This window comes from Callithrix jacchus, chromosome 5 (genome assembly GCF_049354715.1).
Source record: "Callithrix jacchus isolate 240 chromosome 5, calJac240_pri, whole genome shotgun sequence".
Lineage (NCBI taxonomy): Eukaryota > Metazoa > Chordata > Mammalia > Primates > Cebidae > Callithrix > Callithrix jacchus.
In genome coordinates, this window is record NC_133506.1 from 91,153,778 (window position 1) to 91,170,288 (window position 16,511).

The 16,511-nt window shown below is 51.5% G+C and overlaps 2 protein-coding genes across 20 annotated transcripts in view; one reads left to right on the forward strand and one right to left on the reverse strand.

The window, feature by feature from the left end:
- Positions 1-16,511, forward strand: part of ZNF385C (zinc finger protein 385C) — a 68,639-nt gene that overhangs the window by 16,054 nt on the left and 36,074 nt on the right. For 7 of the 19 annotated variants that reach the window (XM_054256038.2, XM_078373593.1, XM_054256039.2 and 4 more), the window contains one exon: positions 750-819. The exons of 3 other annotated variants lie outside the window; for them this stretch is intronic. Coding sequence is in view for 6 of the 16 variants with exons in the window: in XM_035300518.3 (XP_035156409.2) it covers positions 10,322-10,352 (31 nt within the window). In the remaining 10 variants the exon portion in view is untranslated. Of the gene's footprint in view, positions 1-678; positions 820-6,088; positions 6,260-10,209; positions 10,353-16,511 lie in introns of those variants that run through there. 9 more of the 19 variants (XM_035300518.3, XM_078373595.1, XM_078373594.1 and 6 more) reach the window with 6 other exon arrangements.
- Positions 7,670-8,569, reverse strand: LOC144582617 (uncharacterized). Its single transcript, XM_078373607.1, has 2 exons — positions 8,117-8,569; positions 7,670-7,837 (listed from the first exon to the last, which is right to left on the reverse strand). The coding sequence occupies exons 1-2, from the start codon at positions 8,437-8,439 to the stop codon at positions 7,810-7,812; spliced, it is 351 nt and encodes a 116-aa protein (XP_078229733.1). The 5' UTR covers positions 8,440-8,569; the 3' UTR covers positions 7,670-7,809.

Here is a 16,511-nt window from a genome sequence, read left to right on the forward strand (position 1 = left end):
ACCCCTGGATCCTCAGGCTTTCCTTTCCCTTCCATGGGGCAGGATGAGGCAGTCCTCCGAGGAAGCTGCTGCCTTCCAGAATGCCACGATTGCAGCTAATATTCTGGGGAGGGGGCCACCCCTGTTTTGGACACCCAATTCCCAGCCTCCTTTCCTCCAGCTCTGGCCTCTCCTACACACCCCAGGTAGCTCTGCCAAGCTGGGTGAGGAGGTTGAAATAATTTCCATTGTATTGGCAACAAATACAAGCTGAATAGAGCTCTGGGCTGGGAAAAATTGGGGACTGCCGGCCGCCTTGGGAGGCAAGGTGATGGGCAGGAGGGGGCCCGGACATGGGGATGGGCACCCTGGCTTGGGAGAGTGGATCATTGATGAGGTCTTTGGCCTTCTACCCAAGCCTGTTTGTCTTCTTTCTTTTTTTGCCCCATTAGTTTCCACTGCACAGCTGTGAGGAAGTTCTTTCTGCAGTCTTACCACCATCCCTCCTGCTGTAACTAATGATGTCATCCCTCACATCACAATGAGCTTTTAGAGTTTCCAGGGCATTTTCCTACTTTCTTTTTTTGGGGATGATTAGGGAAGACAGAGTCTTACTCTTTCACCCAGGCTGGAGTGTAGTATCACAACCGTAGCTCACTGTGGCCTCCAACATCTGGGCCCAAGTGATCCTCCTGCCTCAGCCTCCTGAGTAGTTGGGACTACAGGCGTGCACCACCACACTCAACTAAACTTTGCTTTTGCTTTTGTAGAGATAGAGTCTCAAACTTCTGGCTTCAAGTGATCCTCCTGCCTCAGCCTCCCAAAGTGCTGGGACTACAGGTATGAGCTACTGTGTCTGGTCAGTATTTTTTTGTTTTTGTTTTTTGAGACAGATAGGGTCTCACTGTCACCCAGGCTGGAGTGCAGTGACCTGATTGTGGCTCACTGCAGCCTCAACTTCCCACCTTAGTCTCTCCAGTAGTTGGGATGACAGGCATGCAGCACCATGCCCAGCTAATTTTTGTTTATATATATATATATATATATAATAGTTGTTGTTTTTGTTTTGGAGAGACAGGGTTTTGCCATGTTTCTCAGGCTGGTCTTGAACTCCTAGGCTCAAGCAATCCACCCACCTGGTCCTCCCAAGGTGCTGAGATTTCAGGCATGAACCACCATGCCTGGCTAGTATATTCTACATTCATATATATATATATATTTTTTTTTTTTTTTTTTTTTTTGAGACAGAGTCTTGCTCTTTCATCAGGCTGGAGTGCAGTGGCATGATCTCGGTTCACTGAAACCTCCATCTCCCGGATTCAAGCGATTCCCCTGCCTCAGCCTCCCAAGTAGCTGGGACTATGAACTCGCGCCACCATGCCTGGCTAATTTTTTGTATTTTAGTAGAGATGGGGTTTCACCATGGCCAGGATGAACGCGATCTCCTGACCTTATGATCCGCCCACTTCGGCTTCCCAAAGTGCTGGGATTACAAGTGTGAGCCACCGTGCCCAGCTATTCTACGTTATCTTATTTAATCTTCTCAGACACCTGTCTTGAGTTAGGGGAGTTATTATTAGGCCTTGTTGTTACCATTATCTCCAATTTTACAGACTAGGAAACTGAGGTGTGGAGAGAAGAGACACGTCCCCAGTCACACGGTTAGTGGCAGAGTTGCAACATAAACTCGTTTGCCTGACTCCAAGTTACTCCAGTTCCCCGCAGCCCCTCCAAACTGCGCCCGCAGACACACATGCTCATCTCTATCCCCTGCCTCCTTCCCCTTCCATCTTGCCACAGCCCTGAGGCCAGCCCCAGAGAGGTCATGCTGTCCATGCCCCTGCCTCTGCAGCGCAGTGGAGCCTCCATGTGGCCCTTATCTGCAGTTTATCTGGTCATGGTCCAGGAGAGGGTGACAGTGGGAAAGTCGGGGGAGTCAAGGGTGTCAGCTGCTGCTGCTTCTTTTTGAGCAAAGACTTTGAAAGTTTAATGTGATAATCTTATCCTGATCACTGCAAACTGAGGACCTTGGGCTTGTCCAAGAATCCATTACCTCACAGCCTCACACGAGGAGCAGGGAGGTTGCACTGGGTTCCCTACCTCCCAGCTCCCCCAATCCCCTTTCATGCTGGGAAGGATCTGAGTCTTGGTTGATTTTTTTTCTCAATGGAAAGAGGTGTTTCTTGATCATCGTAGAGATTCTAGGCTTCCCACCTTAGGACCTGGACCAGGAGACCCTGGCCCTTTCCTTTTACATCTGGCAATTTAATATCCTAAAAAGTGCGGCTGGTGGCCAGGCACAGTGGTTCATGCCTATAATCTCAGCAATTTGGGAGGCCAAGATGGGCAGATTACCTGAGGTCAGGAGTTCGAGATCAGTCTGACCAACAAGGAGAAACTCCATCTCTACTAAAAATACAAAATTAGCTAGGTGTGGTGGTGTATACCTGTAATCGAAGCTACTCTGGAGACTGAGGCAGGAGAATTGCTTGAACCCAGGAGGTGGAGGTTACAGTGAGCTGAGATCTTGCCATTGTACTCCAGCCTGGGCAACAAGAGCGAAAAACTCCTTCTCAAAAAAAAAAAAAAAGTGAGTTGTGAGGCCGGTCAGAAGGCGTAGAAAATCAGCACAGTCAGGGACCCCCGACCCTCATATACCCTCACCCCAGTACACCACCAGGGAAACTGAGGCCTGTTACTTTTTTCTCCACATCATCTCTGCCCAGAAGCAAACCAATTAGCACCAGTTCTGATTCTGTGTTCCCAGCGCCTGTCTCATTATTTGGGTATTTATGTCCCGGTCACTGTGAAGGACGACTGTCCCGGTTTCCATTGGGGGAGGCTGGCCAGCGCTGGAGCCCAGCGGTGGCAGGAGTGGTGCCGTCCTGCTTGGGGCAGGATGGGGATTTGATTTCAGGGGGATTTGTAACCAGTGGGGAGTCGCCCTGGGCACACGGTGGCTCTGGGCTATTTTAGGAGGCAAAACGTTGGGGGAGGGGTCACAGATGACTTGTTCAAGCCACTGGAGAGCCTGTGCCCTTTCAGTGGGAGCAGAAAGGACCCATGATGGGTGGGGTGGGGCAGGCCCATCCACCGTTGGGGCCTTTCCCACCCTCTTAGAGCCCAGGGGCCCAGAATGATGCCATCCTCCTAGCAACAGTCTGGGCTGTGGGCCCAGCAGGGAAGCTGTTGGCTGGGCCAGGGTCTCTGGCTCCTTGCCTGAGCCCCTTTGCTGTAGGCTTTGCTTCAGCTGGGGCCCTTAGTGTTATTATTATGAATAATTCTTTTAACTACCTCTTATCTTTGTAGTAGACATTTTATTTATCAAACATTTGGAGAAGGCCCCAGGAGCAAGAAAAAAGGACCCAGCCTTCAATCCAGCGCTATCAACTCCTGTTCTTTATGGGCCTCTTCCAAGCTGTGTAATGTTGCCTGCCTAAGTCCCTTCATCTCTCTGAGCCTCAATGTCCCTCTCTCTAAAGCTGGGACCAGCAACGCCTAATAAATGACGCCCTGTTATGAGCTGGGCACATATTATATGGGGGACTTTGCAGGCATGACATCACATCATCCTCTACGCTGTTAAGTATTAACTGCCCTGTGTTAGAGATAAGGCAGTGGAAGCTCAGAGAGGGGAAGTAACTTGCCTAAACTCACACAGCCAGAGCAAGGCACTTGATTCATTTCCCTTGCACCCACAGTGAGAGTTAGTTCATTCCTCAAACCTGGCAATATGTCTTGGTTACTTTCTGTGTGCCAGGCACTGTTCTAGGGCCTAAGAGTCATCCACAGACAAAACAGAGGAAGAGGAGATAGTGGATGAGACGGGCCAGTAGTGAGAGCTGGAATGGCCAAACTGGAGACTCAGAGGCTTTATTTAGACTAAGTGTCATTTTCTGGAGGGGGAGCAATATTTCAGGGGCCTGAATCCCTCACTGGGCAAGTGGAAGGTGGACCAGGGAGGGCCGGCACCACCTGGCACCCCCAGCTCTCCATTACCAGGAAGAGCTTTTCCGTTTGTTCTTCGTCTTCGCCCCACCTTTGTAGGAAAAAAGTCACTGGGTATATTGGGATAAGGCCTTAAGAGGCACCATGGTTAAAGGAGAGAGCCTAGATTTTGGAGTCATCTGATGGGGTTCAAATCACACTCTGCCCCTTTCTTTTTCTTTTCTTTTCTTTTTTTTTTTTGAGATAGAGTTTTGCTCTTATTGCCCAGGCTGGAGTGCAAGGGCAGGATCTCAGCTCACCGCAACCTCCACCTCCTGGGTTCAAGCAATTGTCCTGCCTCCAGCTCCCAAGTAGCTGGGACTATACCACACCCAGCTAATTTTTTTGTATTTTTAGTAGAGATGGGGTTTCTTTTTATTTATTTATTTTTTTTGAGATGGAGTCTCACTCGGTCACCCAGGCCAGAGTGCAGTGGCACAATCTTAGCTCACTGCAACCTCCACTTGTGGGTTCAAGAAATTCTCCTGCCTCAGCCTCCCGAGTAGCTGTGATTACAGGCATGTGCCACCACACCCACCTAATTTTTGTGTTTTTAGTAGAGATAGGGTTTCACCATGTTAGTCAGGCTGGTCTTGAACTCCTGACCTCGTGATCCACCTGCTTCGGCCTCTCAGAGTGCTGGGATTACAGGCGTGAGCCACCACACCCGGCCTCACTCTGCTCCTTTCTAGCTCTGTGGCCTTGAGTGGGTAAGTTAACTTCTCAGAGCCTCCCTCTCCTTATCTTCAAAATCAGCAGAGTAGCAGCAAACTTTCAGGGTTATTGGAGGCTGAAATGAGTGGGAAAAGGCGTGGGAAGGATCTGGCATGCAGAAGACTAGAGATAGACAGCAGTGTTTTGCCTGCGTGCAGGGCTGGAGTGTAGGGGTGTGTTATTCCTAGGTATCTAGGTGAAGCCACGTCTTTGTGGGTGGCACTAAGCTGGCACCTGTGGTCCTGCTGAATGATTTCAACAGGCTGAGCAGAACAGGAGAGCCAGCAAGTCCAAACATAAGGTCTGGGCCTCCCAGTTCAGGAAACCAGCACTCACTCGGGGGCTGGGCTGGCGAGGCTGAACTCACAAGCGCATCCCATGGAAATAGACCTGGGGGTTTCAAGGACCCTCAGCTCTAGGTAGAGCTAGTCCAAGGCTGAAGAAAAGTTGAGGGGTAGGCAGCATTAACAGAGGAGGACAGAGGTAGGGAAAGGTTGTGCTGTCCCTTGTTCTGTTCTAAAGAGGATACCAAAAGCCTAAAAGAGTTTAGAGGGATGTAACTGGGATAATAAAACACCGGGAAACCATTTATTCCACACATTTTTTTTTTTTTTTTGAGACAGAGTCTTGCTCTGTCGCCCAGGCTGGAGTTCAGTGGCACGATCTCGGCTCACTGCAACCTCTGCCTCCCGGATTCAAGTGATTCTCCTGTCTCAGCCTCCTGAGAAGCTGGGATTAGAGGCACACACCACCACGCCCAGCTAATTTTTGTATTTTTAGTAGAGACAGGGTTTCACCATGTTGGTCAGGCTGGTCTGGATCTCTTGATCTTGCAATCCACCTGCCTTGGCCTCCCAAAGTGCTAGGATTACAGGCAAGAGCCACCATGCCCGGCTTATTCAACACATTTTTAACTGAGTGGTTAAGATCAGGTCAGTTGGTTACCATGCAAGGTATCGGGCAAAAGAAATGAATGAAGGCCCAAAACTACCCTGGGGGAGGGGCCCTCAGTATAGCTGGGTAGCCAAAGCAAGGTCTGAGGGAGACAGTTTAAGGCAGTGTGATAAAGGCACTGTTAGGGTCCCATACAAGGTGCCCTGGGAGCACATACAAGGAGGAGGCACATCTTCAAAGGCTTCCTGGAGCAAGTGGCCATGTCAGGGGAAGAATAGTTGAGGCAAATGGGTCTCTTCAGCTGGGAGAAGCGCCCCTTTAGGATGAAGCTGTGTTTCTCTGACTGTGGAAGGTGGAGGGTGCTTTTTCTGTGTTACCAGGCAGCAGTTCTAGGACCAGCACGCAAGCATTATCGGGAAACAGGTTCCAAAGCCCCATTTTAATGAGTATTAGCATCATGGAATGGGCCATCTTGTTAGGTAGTGATCTCCCCATCTCTGGCATGTTCAAGCAGACGCCAGAGAGTACTTTGTCAAAGCTGCTACAGAAGGGACAGGATGACGTCTAAGATTCCTCCAAGCCCAAGCAACTGCGGTTTTCCATGGACAGCGGCCGGACGTGGGCTGTGATGGACAGCAGTGTGAGCAGATTAAGTTAGAGGATTCGTGTGCAGTGCTACACTGAGGTACACATGGTGCACCAGGACAGTCCTCCCACCCTGGGTTTACTTTTAAAAAACATGCTTTATTGAAATGTAATTTGCATACTATGCAATTCACCCATTTAAAATGTACAATTGTGGATTTACCTAAAAAGTGGAAATGGTTTTGTTATTAATTCAACAACTATTTATTGAGTATCTATTAGGTATGCAATACGCTTTGCACTGGTGCTCCAGACCACTGGGAAATAAAGGCCTTGCCCTCATGAGGGAGACAGGTCAGGGTCCAAACAAAAGAATTACAACCCAGAAGATACACTAAGAGGGTGGTAAACAGAGTCTGAGACAAAGCGTAATGGAGCTGGGGAAAGTGGGGCCTGGAGATGTAACATTTAAGCTGGGGGCTGAGTGATAAGGAGATATCTCTGAATGTCAGGAGGATGTTCCAGGCTGAGGGGATAGAAGGGGCACGGCCCAAGGCAAGGGTGAGTTGGTGGATGGGTGGACCAGGCTGGGAGATTTGGTGGCATCCCTGGGGCCCCCCACGTGGGGCCTTCTCTCCGCATGACCTGGTCCCCAGGAGGCATGCCCCAGTGCAAGGCAGGGGAGCGGCACCACCACTTCTTTGGCTGCAAGAGCCCTCTCTGTCCACTTTCCTTGGCTCTTTCTTGCTCTCTTACCCTGATATTGTTTCTTCAATAACAAAATGGTGGCAGGGATCTGATGAGGTCATGCCACCAACCTCTGCCTCTTGCCCTCCCTGGGTGGCTCCGTGCCCCCTGTGTGCCGGACCTGTGCTGTGATCCCCTGGGACGAATCGGAAAGGACTCCCAGCCACACACACTGGTGAGGTCTCCCTGGCAGATTCTGGCAGTCTCCCCTGACCTCCAGAGACAGTGCCTAGGAGCAGCTTGGAGTCTCCCATTTGGTGCCCACTTCCTGTGTGACTTTGGATTCAGTCACTTAAGGTCCACAGTCTTTTTTTTTTTCTTCTTGAGATGGAGTCTCACTCTGTTGCTCAGGCTGGAGTGCAGTGGTGCAATCTCAGCTCACTGCAATCTCTGTCACCCAAGTTCAAGTGATTCTCCTGCCTCAGCCTCCCAAGTGGCTGAGATTACAGGCGCCTGCCATTGTGCCCAGCTAATTTTTGTAGTTTTTTAGTAGAGACGGGGTTTCACCATGTTGACCAGGCTGGTCTTGAACTCCTGACCTTGTGATCTGCCTGCCTTGGCCTCCCAAACTGCTGAGGTTACAGGCGTGAGTCACTGCACCTGGCAGTTTTTTTTTGTTTTGTTTTGTTTTTTTTGAGACGGAGTTTCACTTTTCTTGCCCAGACTGGAGTGCAGTGGCACGATTCCACTTCCTGGGTTCAAGCGGTTCTCCCACCTCAGCCTCCTGAGTAGCTGGGATTACAGGAGTGTGCCACCACCCCTGGCTAATTTTTGTATTTTTAGTAGAGATGGGGTTTCACCATGTTCTTTCTGCACGCTGGTCTCGAACTCCTGACCTCAAGTGATCTACTTGCCTTGACCTCCCAAAGTGCTGGGATTACAAGCGTGAGCCACCGCCCTGGCCTAGGTCCCCATTCTTTCGTTTCCTGGTCTGTGAAATGGGGAGAGAGGTTCTGAGGTTTGAATGTGATCCCCCCCCCCCCCCGGCACCCAGCAGGTGGTCCATGAATGTCAACTTCAACTTCCTCCTACCGCTGGAGTTTCCTCCCAAAAGAGGGCCCAGCTGGCGGGGGCGGGGCGGGGGGGAAGTGAGTGCCGGCGGGGCAGGGGAAGGCAGCCAGTTTGGGGTCCCTTTCCCTGAACTCTAGGACCCCTAGGGAGCCCTCAGGTACGCTGCGCCTGGTTAGCCAGGGTTAGGCGGGATACTCACCCGTGAGTCCAGCTCTTCAGCCAGGGGAGTCCCCGAATCTCCCCTCTCTTCCTCCTACCCGGGGAGCCCCACCGCCGAGCCCCTGTCCCGCCGCGGCTCTCCTGGGCGGACCGGGGCGGCGCGGCTCCTGGCACCTGCTCCCGCAGGGCCGCCCGGGGGCGGGCTCGGAGACGCGGCGGCTGCCCCGGGACGCGCAGGGCCGGGAGCTGCGACTCAGGACCGCCCCGGGCGGCCGCGGGCGGCTGGACGCAGCCGGGTTTGTCCTGAGCGCTCTCCAGGTAGGTGCGGGCGCCGGACTCAGGCCGGCACTCCACGCTGCCCATCCCGGACCCACGCGCTGCGGGGGCAGAGCCGGCGGGAGGGGGCCCGCCGCGTGCTCAGGGCGTAGGTGACTCTGCAGGGCTGGGGACCGCGGCGGGGGCCCTGCTCGCCTGGTGACCTGGGAAGAACCGCAACTTAACCGGAAATTGAGGTCTAGAGGACAGCAAGGGTGATGGCTAGAAGGACTTTCAGCTCCCATTAGGAGGAGGGAGGGAGAGAGGGTGAGACTCCCGCCCTTCTCCCACCCACCTGAAGGAGGGGACCATTCTTCGGAGACAGCGAGCTCGGCCAAATAACCCACAGTCTTTTCTTAAGAAGTTTAGAGAATCCAAAAGTTGATCCACCCCTATCAACACTGAGATGGAATAGAATGGAAGAGGTGGGGGAGGGAAAAGCAACAATGATCTTTTGGGGGGGTGCAAAGAGTAGTCCTGCCCCTACCCTCCACCTGATTCACTGTCTTTGGAGGCGTTCCTGTCCTGCCCCTTCCTGCCCCCAACGTGCAGAATGCCTCAGCTTCAGCAAGGGGTATGGGGGGGCGTGACCGGAGCACTCCGCTCCCACCCACAACTCAGGAACTGTCCCAGGAGCTCCCAACCCTCAACTCTCCCAATCACCACTTGGAAGCGATGACTATCAGGAGGCAGGGAGGGGTGTTCAAGGGAGCTCCCCTTCTGGGTCCTATGGAATTGGGCAGGGAGAGCAGGCAAGGGATAAAACCAGGCTGTACCAGAATCCTGAGCCCTAGTGCTCCTAGGAGAGGGTGTGGGGATCCTGTGAGCGGGATCGGGGCAACAGGTCAGATTTCTTGGCCTTTGCTTAGTAGCAGAGGCAAGGACAAGGGGGTATGGAGACAACCCACCTTAGAGGCAGCTGCTCTTGTGTTGTCACCGTCCGTGCAAGGAGAGATGCAGGTTAGACCGCAAGAAGGACTTCCTTCCTGATGGTGGGGTCTTTGGGGGAGTCTCAGTGGCCAGCCAACGCAGGCCCTGTCTTTGGGGGTGTCAGGAGGGACTGAGGCCCTCTGGAGGATGTAGACAACCAGGGGTGACAGAACAGACCAGGGAGGGGAGGAGGTGGGGGACAGTGACATCACCTCTGGACCATCCTGCTCCCTCTCCTCCGGTGCCCTCTCTCCATTCCTTGGAGCTGGAGTGTTGACTTTCAGCAGCTCAATCCTGAAATCCCCAGCACCTAGAAGGTGACAGACTTCCTCTGTCACCACTTCAGATGGGAAGACAGACACGGCTGCCTTGGGTGTGCCTAGTGGAACCCTCACCTGGCACCTGTACCAGCTGTTGCCCAGTCTCTGGGCCTCCTGCTCTGGCAAAGCAGGGGCATGTGTGCTGGGGCTGGCACAGGTGACTCACCTCCTCTGGATCCTCTGAGGGCATTTCAGAGAGTGGCCCTGGGTGACCCCAGCTCCCTGGGCCCACGGAATCGCTGGGGTGGGTGCCACTCTGTGGCAGCCACACCACTGAAGAGGGCTGGGTTCCCCTTCCTTGCCCCAGGAAGGTGTCTGTGCTGGGAGAGGGCAGTGGGGAGGTGGCAGGGTGGAGAAGCCAGAATGCTCAGTGGCGGTCCCTCAGGGGCACTCAGCGGGTACCCAGGCCCAGGAGGGCTCTCACTCTGCTAGGACAGGAACAGATCAGACTTCTCTTCTTCCAGGTGCTTCTCTCCGCAGCTGGGCTTGCCGGGAGGGTCTGGGTTCCACACTCCTGCCTGTGACCCCATGAATGACTGGGTTGGGGGCTCCAAGGCCCTTACTCGCTGCCCTTGCCTCATAGAATGGAGAAGACTTGGCCCTACCTACTTGCCTCTCTTTGTGACACTGAGGCTCAGTTGCCTCAGGTGTCAAGCCCCAAAGGACTGTTCTGAGGATTCATGGAGGCGATGCTTCTGTTGTGCCCAGGGGGTAAGAGGCACTTGCCAAGATTCATATACTTTGGCTTCCACCCACTTCCACCTTAGCAGCAGCTTCTCTGTGTGGCCACTCCAATTCACCCTGTAAAGGACTCAGAAGCCCAATCCCCTCTCTTATTTTTTTGAGATGGAGTCTCACTGTATTGCACAGGTTGGAGTGAAGTGGCGCGATCTCGGCTCACTGCAACCTCTGCCTCAGCCTCCTGATCATAGGCACCTGCCACCACGCCCGGCTGGGATCACAGGCACCTGCCACCACGCCCGGCTGGGATCACAGGCACCTGCCACCATGCCCGGCTAATTTTTGTGGTCTTAGTAGAAATAGGGTTTTCTCATGTTTCAGGCTGCTCTCAAACTCCTGACTTCAGGTGATCCACTTGCCTTGGTCTTCCAAAGTGTTGGGATTACAGGTGTGGGCCACCACTCCTGGCCTATTATTTTTATTTATTGATTTATTAATTTTTTTGAGACAAAGTCTTGCTCTGTTGCCAGGCCAGAGTGCAGTGGCGAAATTTTGGCTCGCTGCAACTTCCACCTCCCGGGTTCAAGCGATTCTCCTGCCTCAGTCTCCTGAGTGGCTGGGACTACAGGCGCCCACCACCACGCCCGGATAATTTTTTTGTATTTTAGTAGAGACGGGGTTCCACCATGTTGCCACAATGGTCTCAATCTCCTGACCGCATGATCCACCCGTCTCAGCTTCCTAAAATGCTGGGATTATAGGCATGAGCCACCGTGCCCAGCAATTTTTGTATTTTTAGTAGAGACAGGGTTTCATCATGATGTCCAGGCTGGTCTTGAACTCCCAACCTCAGGTGATCCACCCATCTTGGCCTCCCAAAGTGCTTGGATTACAGGCGTGAGCCACTACACTTGGCCCTCTCTCTTTAAAGACAGGAAACCAAAGCCCAGCGGGGCAGGTTCTGGCTCAAGGTTGGCTATCCAGCCAGCCTGGCCTGGTCTTGGAAGTAGGCTGGGGAGGTGGGAGTGTGGCTGTTGGCTGACATGGAGGAAAATGCCAGAGTGTGATTCGGCTTGTTAAGGGTTTGAGGAGGGAGCCCTTCATATTCTGCCAAAGGCTGGGGACAGGCCTCGAACCTTTCTCTCCAGTTTCCTCTTTGTGAGAAGCAGCCTTTCAGGCTGCAGCAGAAACAACCCTCTGCTGCCTGCTTTCTGGCCTCCATAGTCCTCTCCATCCAGCCGTCTCTGGATAGACAGGCAGGGAATCCCATCACCTCACGGTGGCCAAAGACCTCATGGAAACCCAGGGACCTGATGTGCACTTGTCACCCAGCCAGCAGTGGTGGAGATGGGACCTCAGAGCCCTGCCCAAGTGCTCCCCCCACTCCACCCCCCAGCTCCACATTGACAAACACACAGGCAGACAGGCAGACAGAACCTGGGCTACACAGCTCTCCAGCGCAGGTGGTGTGAGCCTACCTTCAAGTGGGTGGCTCCCTCCCAGGGCCCAACCCCCTCCCTCTCTGCAGCAGTCTCAGCCCATTTCTCAGGGAAGATGGGGATAAGAGAGATTTAGCCTGCTTCCTGTAGAAATCTCAGACACACAGACAGACAGATGGGTACATGCATGTTCTTATCCCCTGCTTTCTGCTTGTCCTTCCTCCCTACCTCTTTGGCTCTGGCCCCACCTCTTTCTGCCCAGGGTGTGTCCCTCTCTGCCTGGCACTGGGCCTGATAGGCCCTGCACGCCCTGCCCCTCCCAGGAGCTCTTCTCGGAATCTGTGGCCCCCTCCCCACCCATCAGTTCGGGTCAGGGCTCGGCAGGCTTTAAGCAGAGGTGGGATAGGGCAGTGGACAAGGACTTGGACTTTGAGTTCAGGTCCAGCTACAGAACCTCCCAGAGGCTGTTCTCTAATCATCTATGCAGTGGGATAACAGGTTAATCATGGTGCTCATTTCATGGAATTGTGACTTTTTTTTTTGTCAATAAGTTTAGATTTTATTATATACTTCTTTTTTTTTTTTTGAAGGAGAGAAGGAAAGAAAGAAAAAAGGAGTGAAGGAGAGGAAGAAAGAGGAAGAAAAAGAGGGAGAGAGGACGGGAATATTGCTTTATTCTAAAAATGGGTATTAATAATGGCCAATCAATAGTTTGTATATTTAAAGTGAAGAATGTATATTTTGTGTATTTAAAATGGAGAGCTCTATAAATATTTATTAAGTTTACTTGTTCCGGATCTGAGTTCAAGTCCTGGTTGTCCTCATCAATTTTCTGTCTCGTTGAGTCTAAATCTCTTTATGGGTCTTATGTATCTGGGTGTTAGGGTCGTTAGCTCTTATTGTTGCATTGATCCTTTTACCACTGTATCTTTGTGGCTTTAAAATCTATTTTATCAGATGCGAGAATTGCAACTCCTGCTTTTTATTTATTTATTTATTTATTTTTGCTCTTCATTCAGTTGCTTAATCTTTCTCCATCCCTTTGTTTGGAGTCTTTGTGTATCTTTGGATGTGAAATGGGTCTGGATGTAGCATATCGTTAGGTTTTGGCTGTATCTTTTGACTGGGGGATTTAGTCGACTTAAATTTAAGGTTACTGCCATTTGATGTTAACTGGCTATTTTATTCATTCGTAGATATAAATTCTTCTTTATGTTGATGCTCTTTACTTTTTGGTATATTTTTAGAAAGGCTAATACTGGTTGTTCCTTTCTATGTATAATGCTTCTTTCAGAAGCTCTTGTAAAGCAGGCCTGGTGGTAATAAAATCTCTGAGTACTTGCTTGTTCATAAAAGATTTTATTTTTCCTTCAGTTGTGAAGCTTAGTTTGGCTGGATATGAAATTCTGGGCTGAAAGTTCTGTTCTTTAAGGATGTTGAATATTGGCCCCCACTCTCTTCTGGCTTGTAGGGTTTCTGCTGAGAGAGCTGCTGTAAGTCTCATAGGCTTCCCTTTGTAGGTAACCTGACCTTTCTCTCTGGCTGCCCTTAGTATTTTCTCCTTCGTTTCAACCCTGGTGAATCTAACGATTACATTCCTTGGGGTTGCTCTTCTTGAGGAATATCTTTGTGGTGTTCTCTGTATTACCAGGGGTTGAATATTGTCCTGCTTTGCTAAATTGGGAAAGTTTTCCTGAATAATATCCTGAAGAGTATTTTCCAGCTTGGATTCATTCTCTTCGTCACATTCAGGTACACCTATCAAACGTAAATTAGGTCTTTTCACATAGTCCCATATTTCTTGGAGACTTTGCTCATTCCTTTTTATCCTTTTTTCTCTATTCTTGTCTTCTCGTTTTATTTCATTAAGTTGGTCTTTGACCTCTGATATCCTTTCTTCTGCTTGATCAATTTGGCTATTCAAACGTGTGCATATTTTGCTAAGTTCTCGTGTTGTGTTTTTCAACCCCATTAGTTCATTTATATTCCTCTCTATATGGTCTATTCTTGTTAGCATTTCGTCAAACCTTTTTTCAAAGTTCTTAGTTTCTTTACATTGGGTTAGAACAAGTTCTTTTAACTCCCAGAAGTTTCTTATCATCCACCTTCTGAAGCCTACTTCTGTTAATGGCACACAGTCCTTCTCCATCAGGGCTTGTTCCACTGCTGATGAGGAACTGTAATCCCCTGTAGAGGAAGAGGGGTTCTGATTTTGGGTATTCTCAGCCTTTTTAGGCTGGTTTCTTCCCTTTGTTAGAAATTTATCCATCTGTCATCTTTATAATTACCGCCTTTCTAATTAGGTTTCTGAGTGGATGTCCAGTTTATTGATTCCCAGCGCTGGAATCCGAGCAACCCACTGCGCTGGCCAAAACAGCAGCGTTAAGACTGATGGTGCTCTTCTGCCCAGGAATCTCTGGTCTGGCTTTCTTCTTGAGTCCGTAATAAGCAGCTCTGCCTTCTTGGAGCTCCAAACATCAGTCACAAGGGTAACCAGTTCCGTTTACTCTGCATGAAAAGCTGCCGCGCCGAGGCACTGGCAAAACCACTGCGCCGGCCACAAGAGTTGCACTGGCGACCCGTGGGGCTACTCCACTGGGAATCTTCTGGTCCATGAGTGACGAAAATTCATCTGAAAGTGTGGCGTCCTCTTGTTCTCTGCACTTTCACTGGGAGCTACAATCCTGAGCTGTTAGCGATCAGCCATCTTGGATCAGATTTTGGAATTGTGACATTTAAGAGAGATCCTGTCTGGGCATGGTGGCACATGCCTGTAATCCCAGTTACTTTGGAGGCTGGGGCAGGAGGTTCACTTGAGCCCTAGGAGTTTGAGGCCAGCCTAGAGCCTGGGCAACATGGTGAAACCCCATTCCTACACCTTAAAAAGAAAAAAGACCCTAGGTGCCAAGCACCTGGCCCACAATAAACCCTCAATAAATGGGGTTGTTATTTCATAAAGAAGAGGTGGCATAAGCAGCTGGGAGGCAAAAAGAAAGACAGAGAATCTGGCCAGGCAAGGTGGCTCACACCTGTAATCTCACTTTGGGAGGCTGAAGCAGGCGGATCACCTGAGGTCAGGAGTTCGAGACCAGCCTGACCACCACGGTGAAACCCTGTCTCTACTAAAAATACAAAAATTAGCCAGGCATGGTGGCAGGCTCCTGTAACCTCAGCTACTTGGGAGGCTGAGGCAGGAGAATTGCTTCAACCCGCGAGGCGGAGGTTGCAGTGAGCTGAGATTGCACCATTGAACTCCAGCCTGGGTGACAGAGCAAGACTCCATCTAAAAATAAAAAAGAGAGAAAGAGGCCAGGCGCGGTGGCTCACGCCTCTAATCCCAGCACTTTGGGAGGCCGAGGTGGGTGGATCACGAGGTCAAGAGATAGAGACCATCCTGGTCAACATGGTGAAACCCTGTCTCTACTAAAAATACAAAAAATTGGCCAGGCGTGGTGGCTCAAGCCCGTAATCCCAGCACTTTGGGAGGCTGAGGCAGGAGAATTGCCTGAACCCAGGAGGCGGAGGTTGCTGTGAGCCGAGATCACGCCATTGCACTCCAGTCTGGGTAACAAGAGCGAAACTCTGTCTCAAAAAAAAAAAAAAAAAAAAAAGAGAGAGAAAGAAAGACAGGGAATCTTCTAGAATCAGCTCTTGCATCATCTTTCCATTTGCTTTGAAGCAAGTCCACTGCCCTGCTCTGGGACTCAGTTTCCCCATCAGCTCAAGGCAGCACGTGGACTAGGTCCTGTCCAACTGTAGGTCCAGGATCATGTTGGCTCTGCATAGGGGCCAGGGTTGGGGATACCAAGCTGCCAATGCTCAGGGCAGGGTTAGACAGACCTGTGTGCCCCTGTCATTGCCCACCCCTCCACATTTTCTGACTGGGCTCCCCTAGCTTAGCTGGGGCAGTGTGGCTCCTAAGGGGACAGCTGGGAAGGCTGGGTCAGGCAGGGCAGGCTTCTGCAGGCCCAGCAGCCTGGCTAGGGGACACAATTAGCCTGGAATCCAGGCGGCCCCGTGAGCCCAGAGGCTATATATCATAGAGGTTTAATCAGCTGTGTGGCAGATATTTGCTCTCTTGGGCCATGTCCCCGGCCTGCCTGTCATAAATTGCATTGAGATTTCAAAATACCCCTGTGCCCATGCTGGCGGGGCAGGCAGCTCTTCTTGGCGTGGCCAGGAAAATCTCATTCCTTTGAAGCCTCCACCCCAGTAATTGGACCCCCCCCACCTTTTTCTCCACACCCCTGCAACACTTGCACCTAAGACCTTCCTGCCTCCTGCTTGGAGGGTTGGGGAGGATGTGGAAAGGCAGGGGAGTCTCTGTGATGACCTCCATCTAGAGGTGAGAAGGTGCAAAATATTGGTGGGGGGCTCCATGCAGCAATGGGGGCCTTCTCATAATGGCAGTGACGTCCAGTGTGCCCTTTGTGGGAAGAGCTGTACCCTGGACCCGTGGCATGGCTCCAGGAGACAGCTTTGTTGCCCCTCGGGTGTGGGGGACTGGGGTCTGTCCTGCCAGGGGGTACCGAGTCTTCGCCTACCTTCCCACTGGATGTTTGATGCGCCACCTGGAGGCTATCTCTGGTACTGCCGCCCAGCCACAACACCCAGCACAGATCAGGGTCAGATCCATGGTGTGCTAATTTGCTAGGGCTGCCATACATAGGTTGGGTGGTACTTAAGAAGATGGACAGGCACGGTGGCTCACGCCTGTCATCCCAGCACTTTGGGAGGCTGAGGTGGGCAG

Bases quoted from the DNA above. Each gene is read 5' to 3' on its own strand.
- LOC144582617 (XM_078373607.1), bottom strand. From the start codon at position 8,439: ATGGGCAGCGTGGAGTGCCGGCCTGAGTCCGGCGCCCGCACCTACCTG. The intron at 7,838-8,116 runs GTGAGTATCCCG...CCCATTTCACAG, and splicing joins CTGAAGAGCTGGACTCACGG to ACCAGGAAACGAAAGAATGG.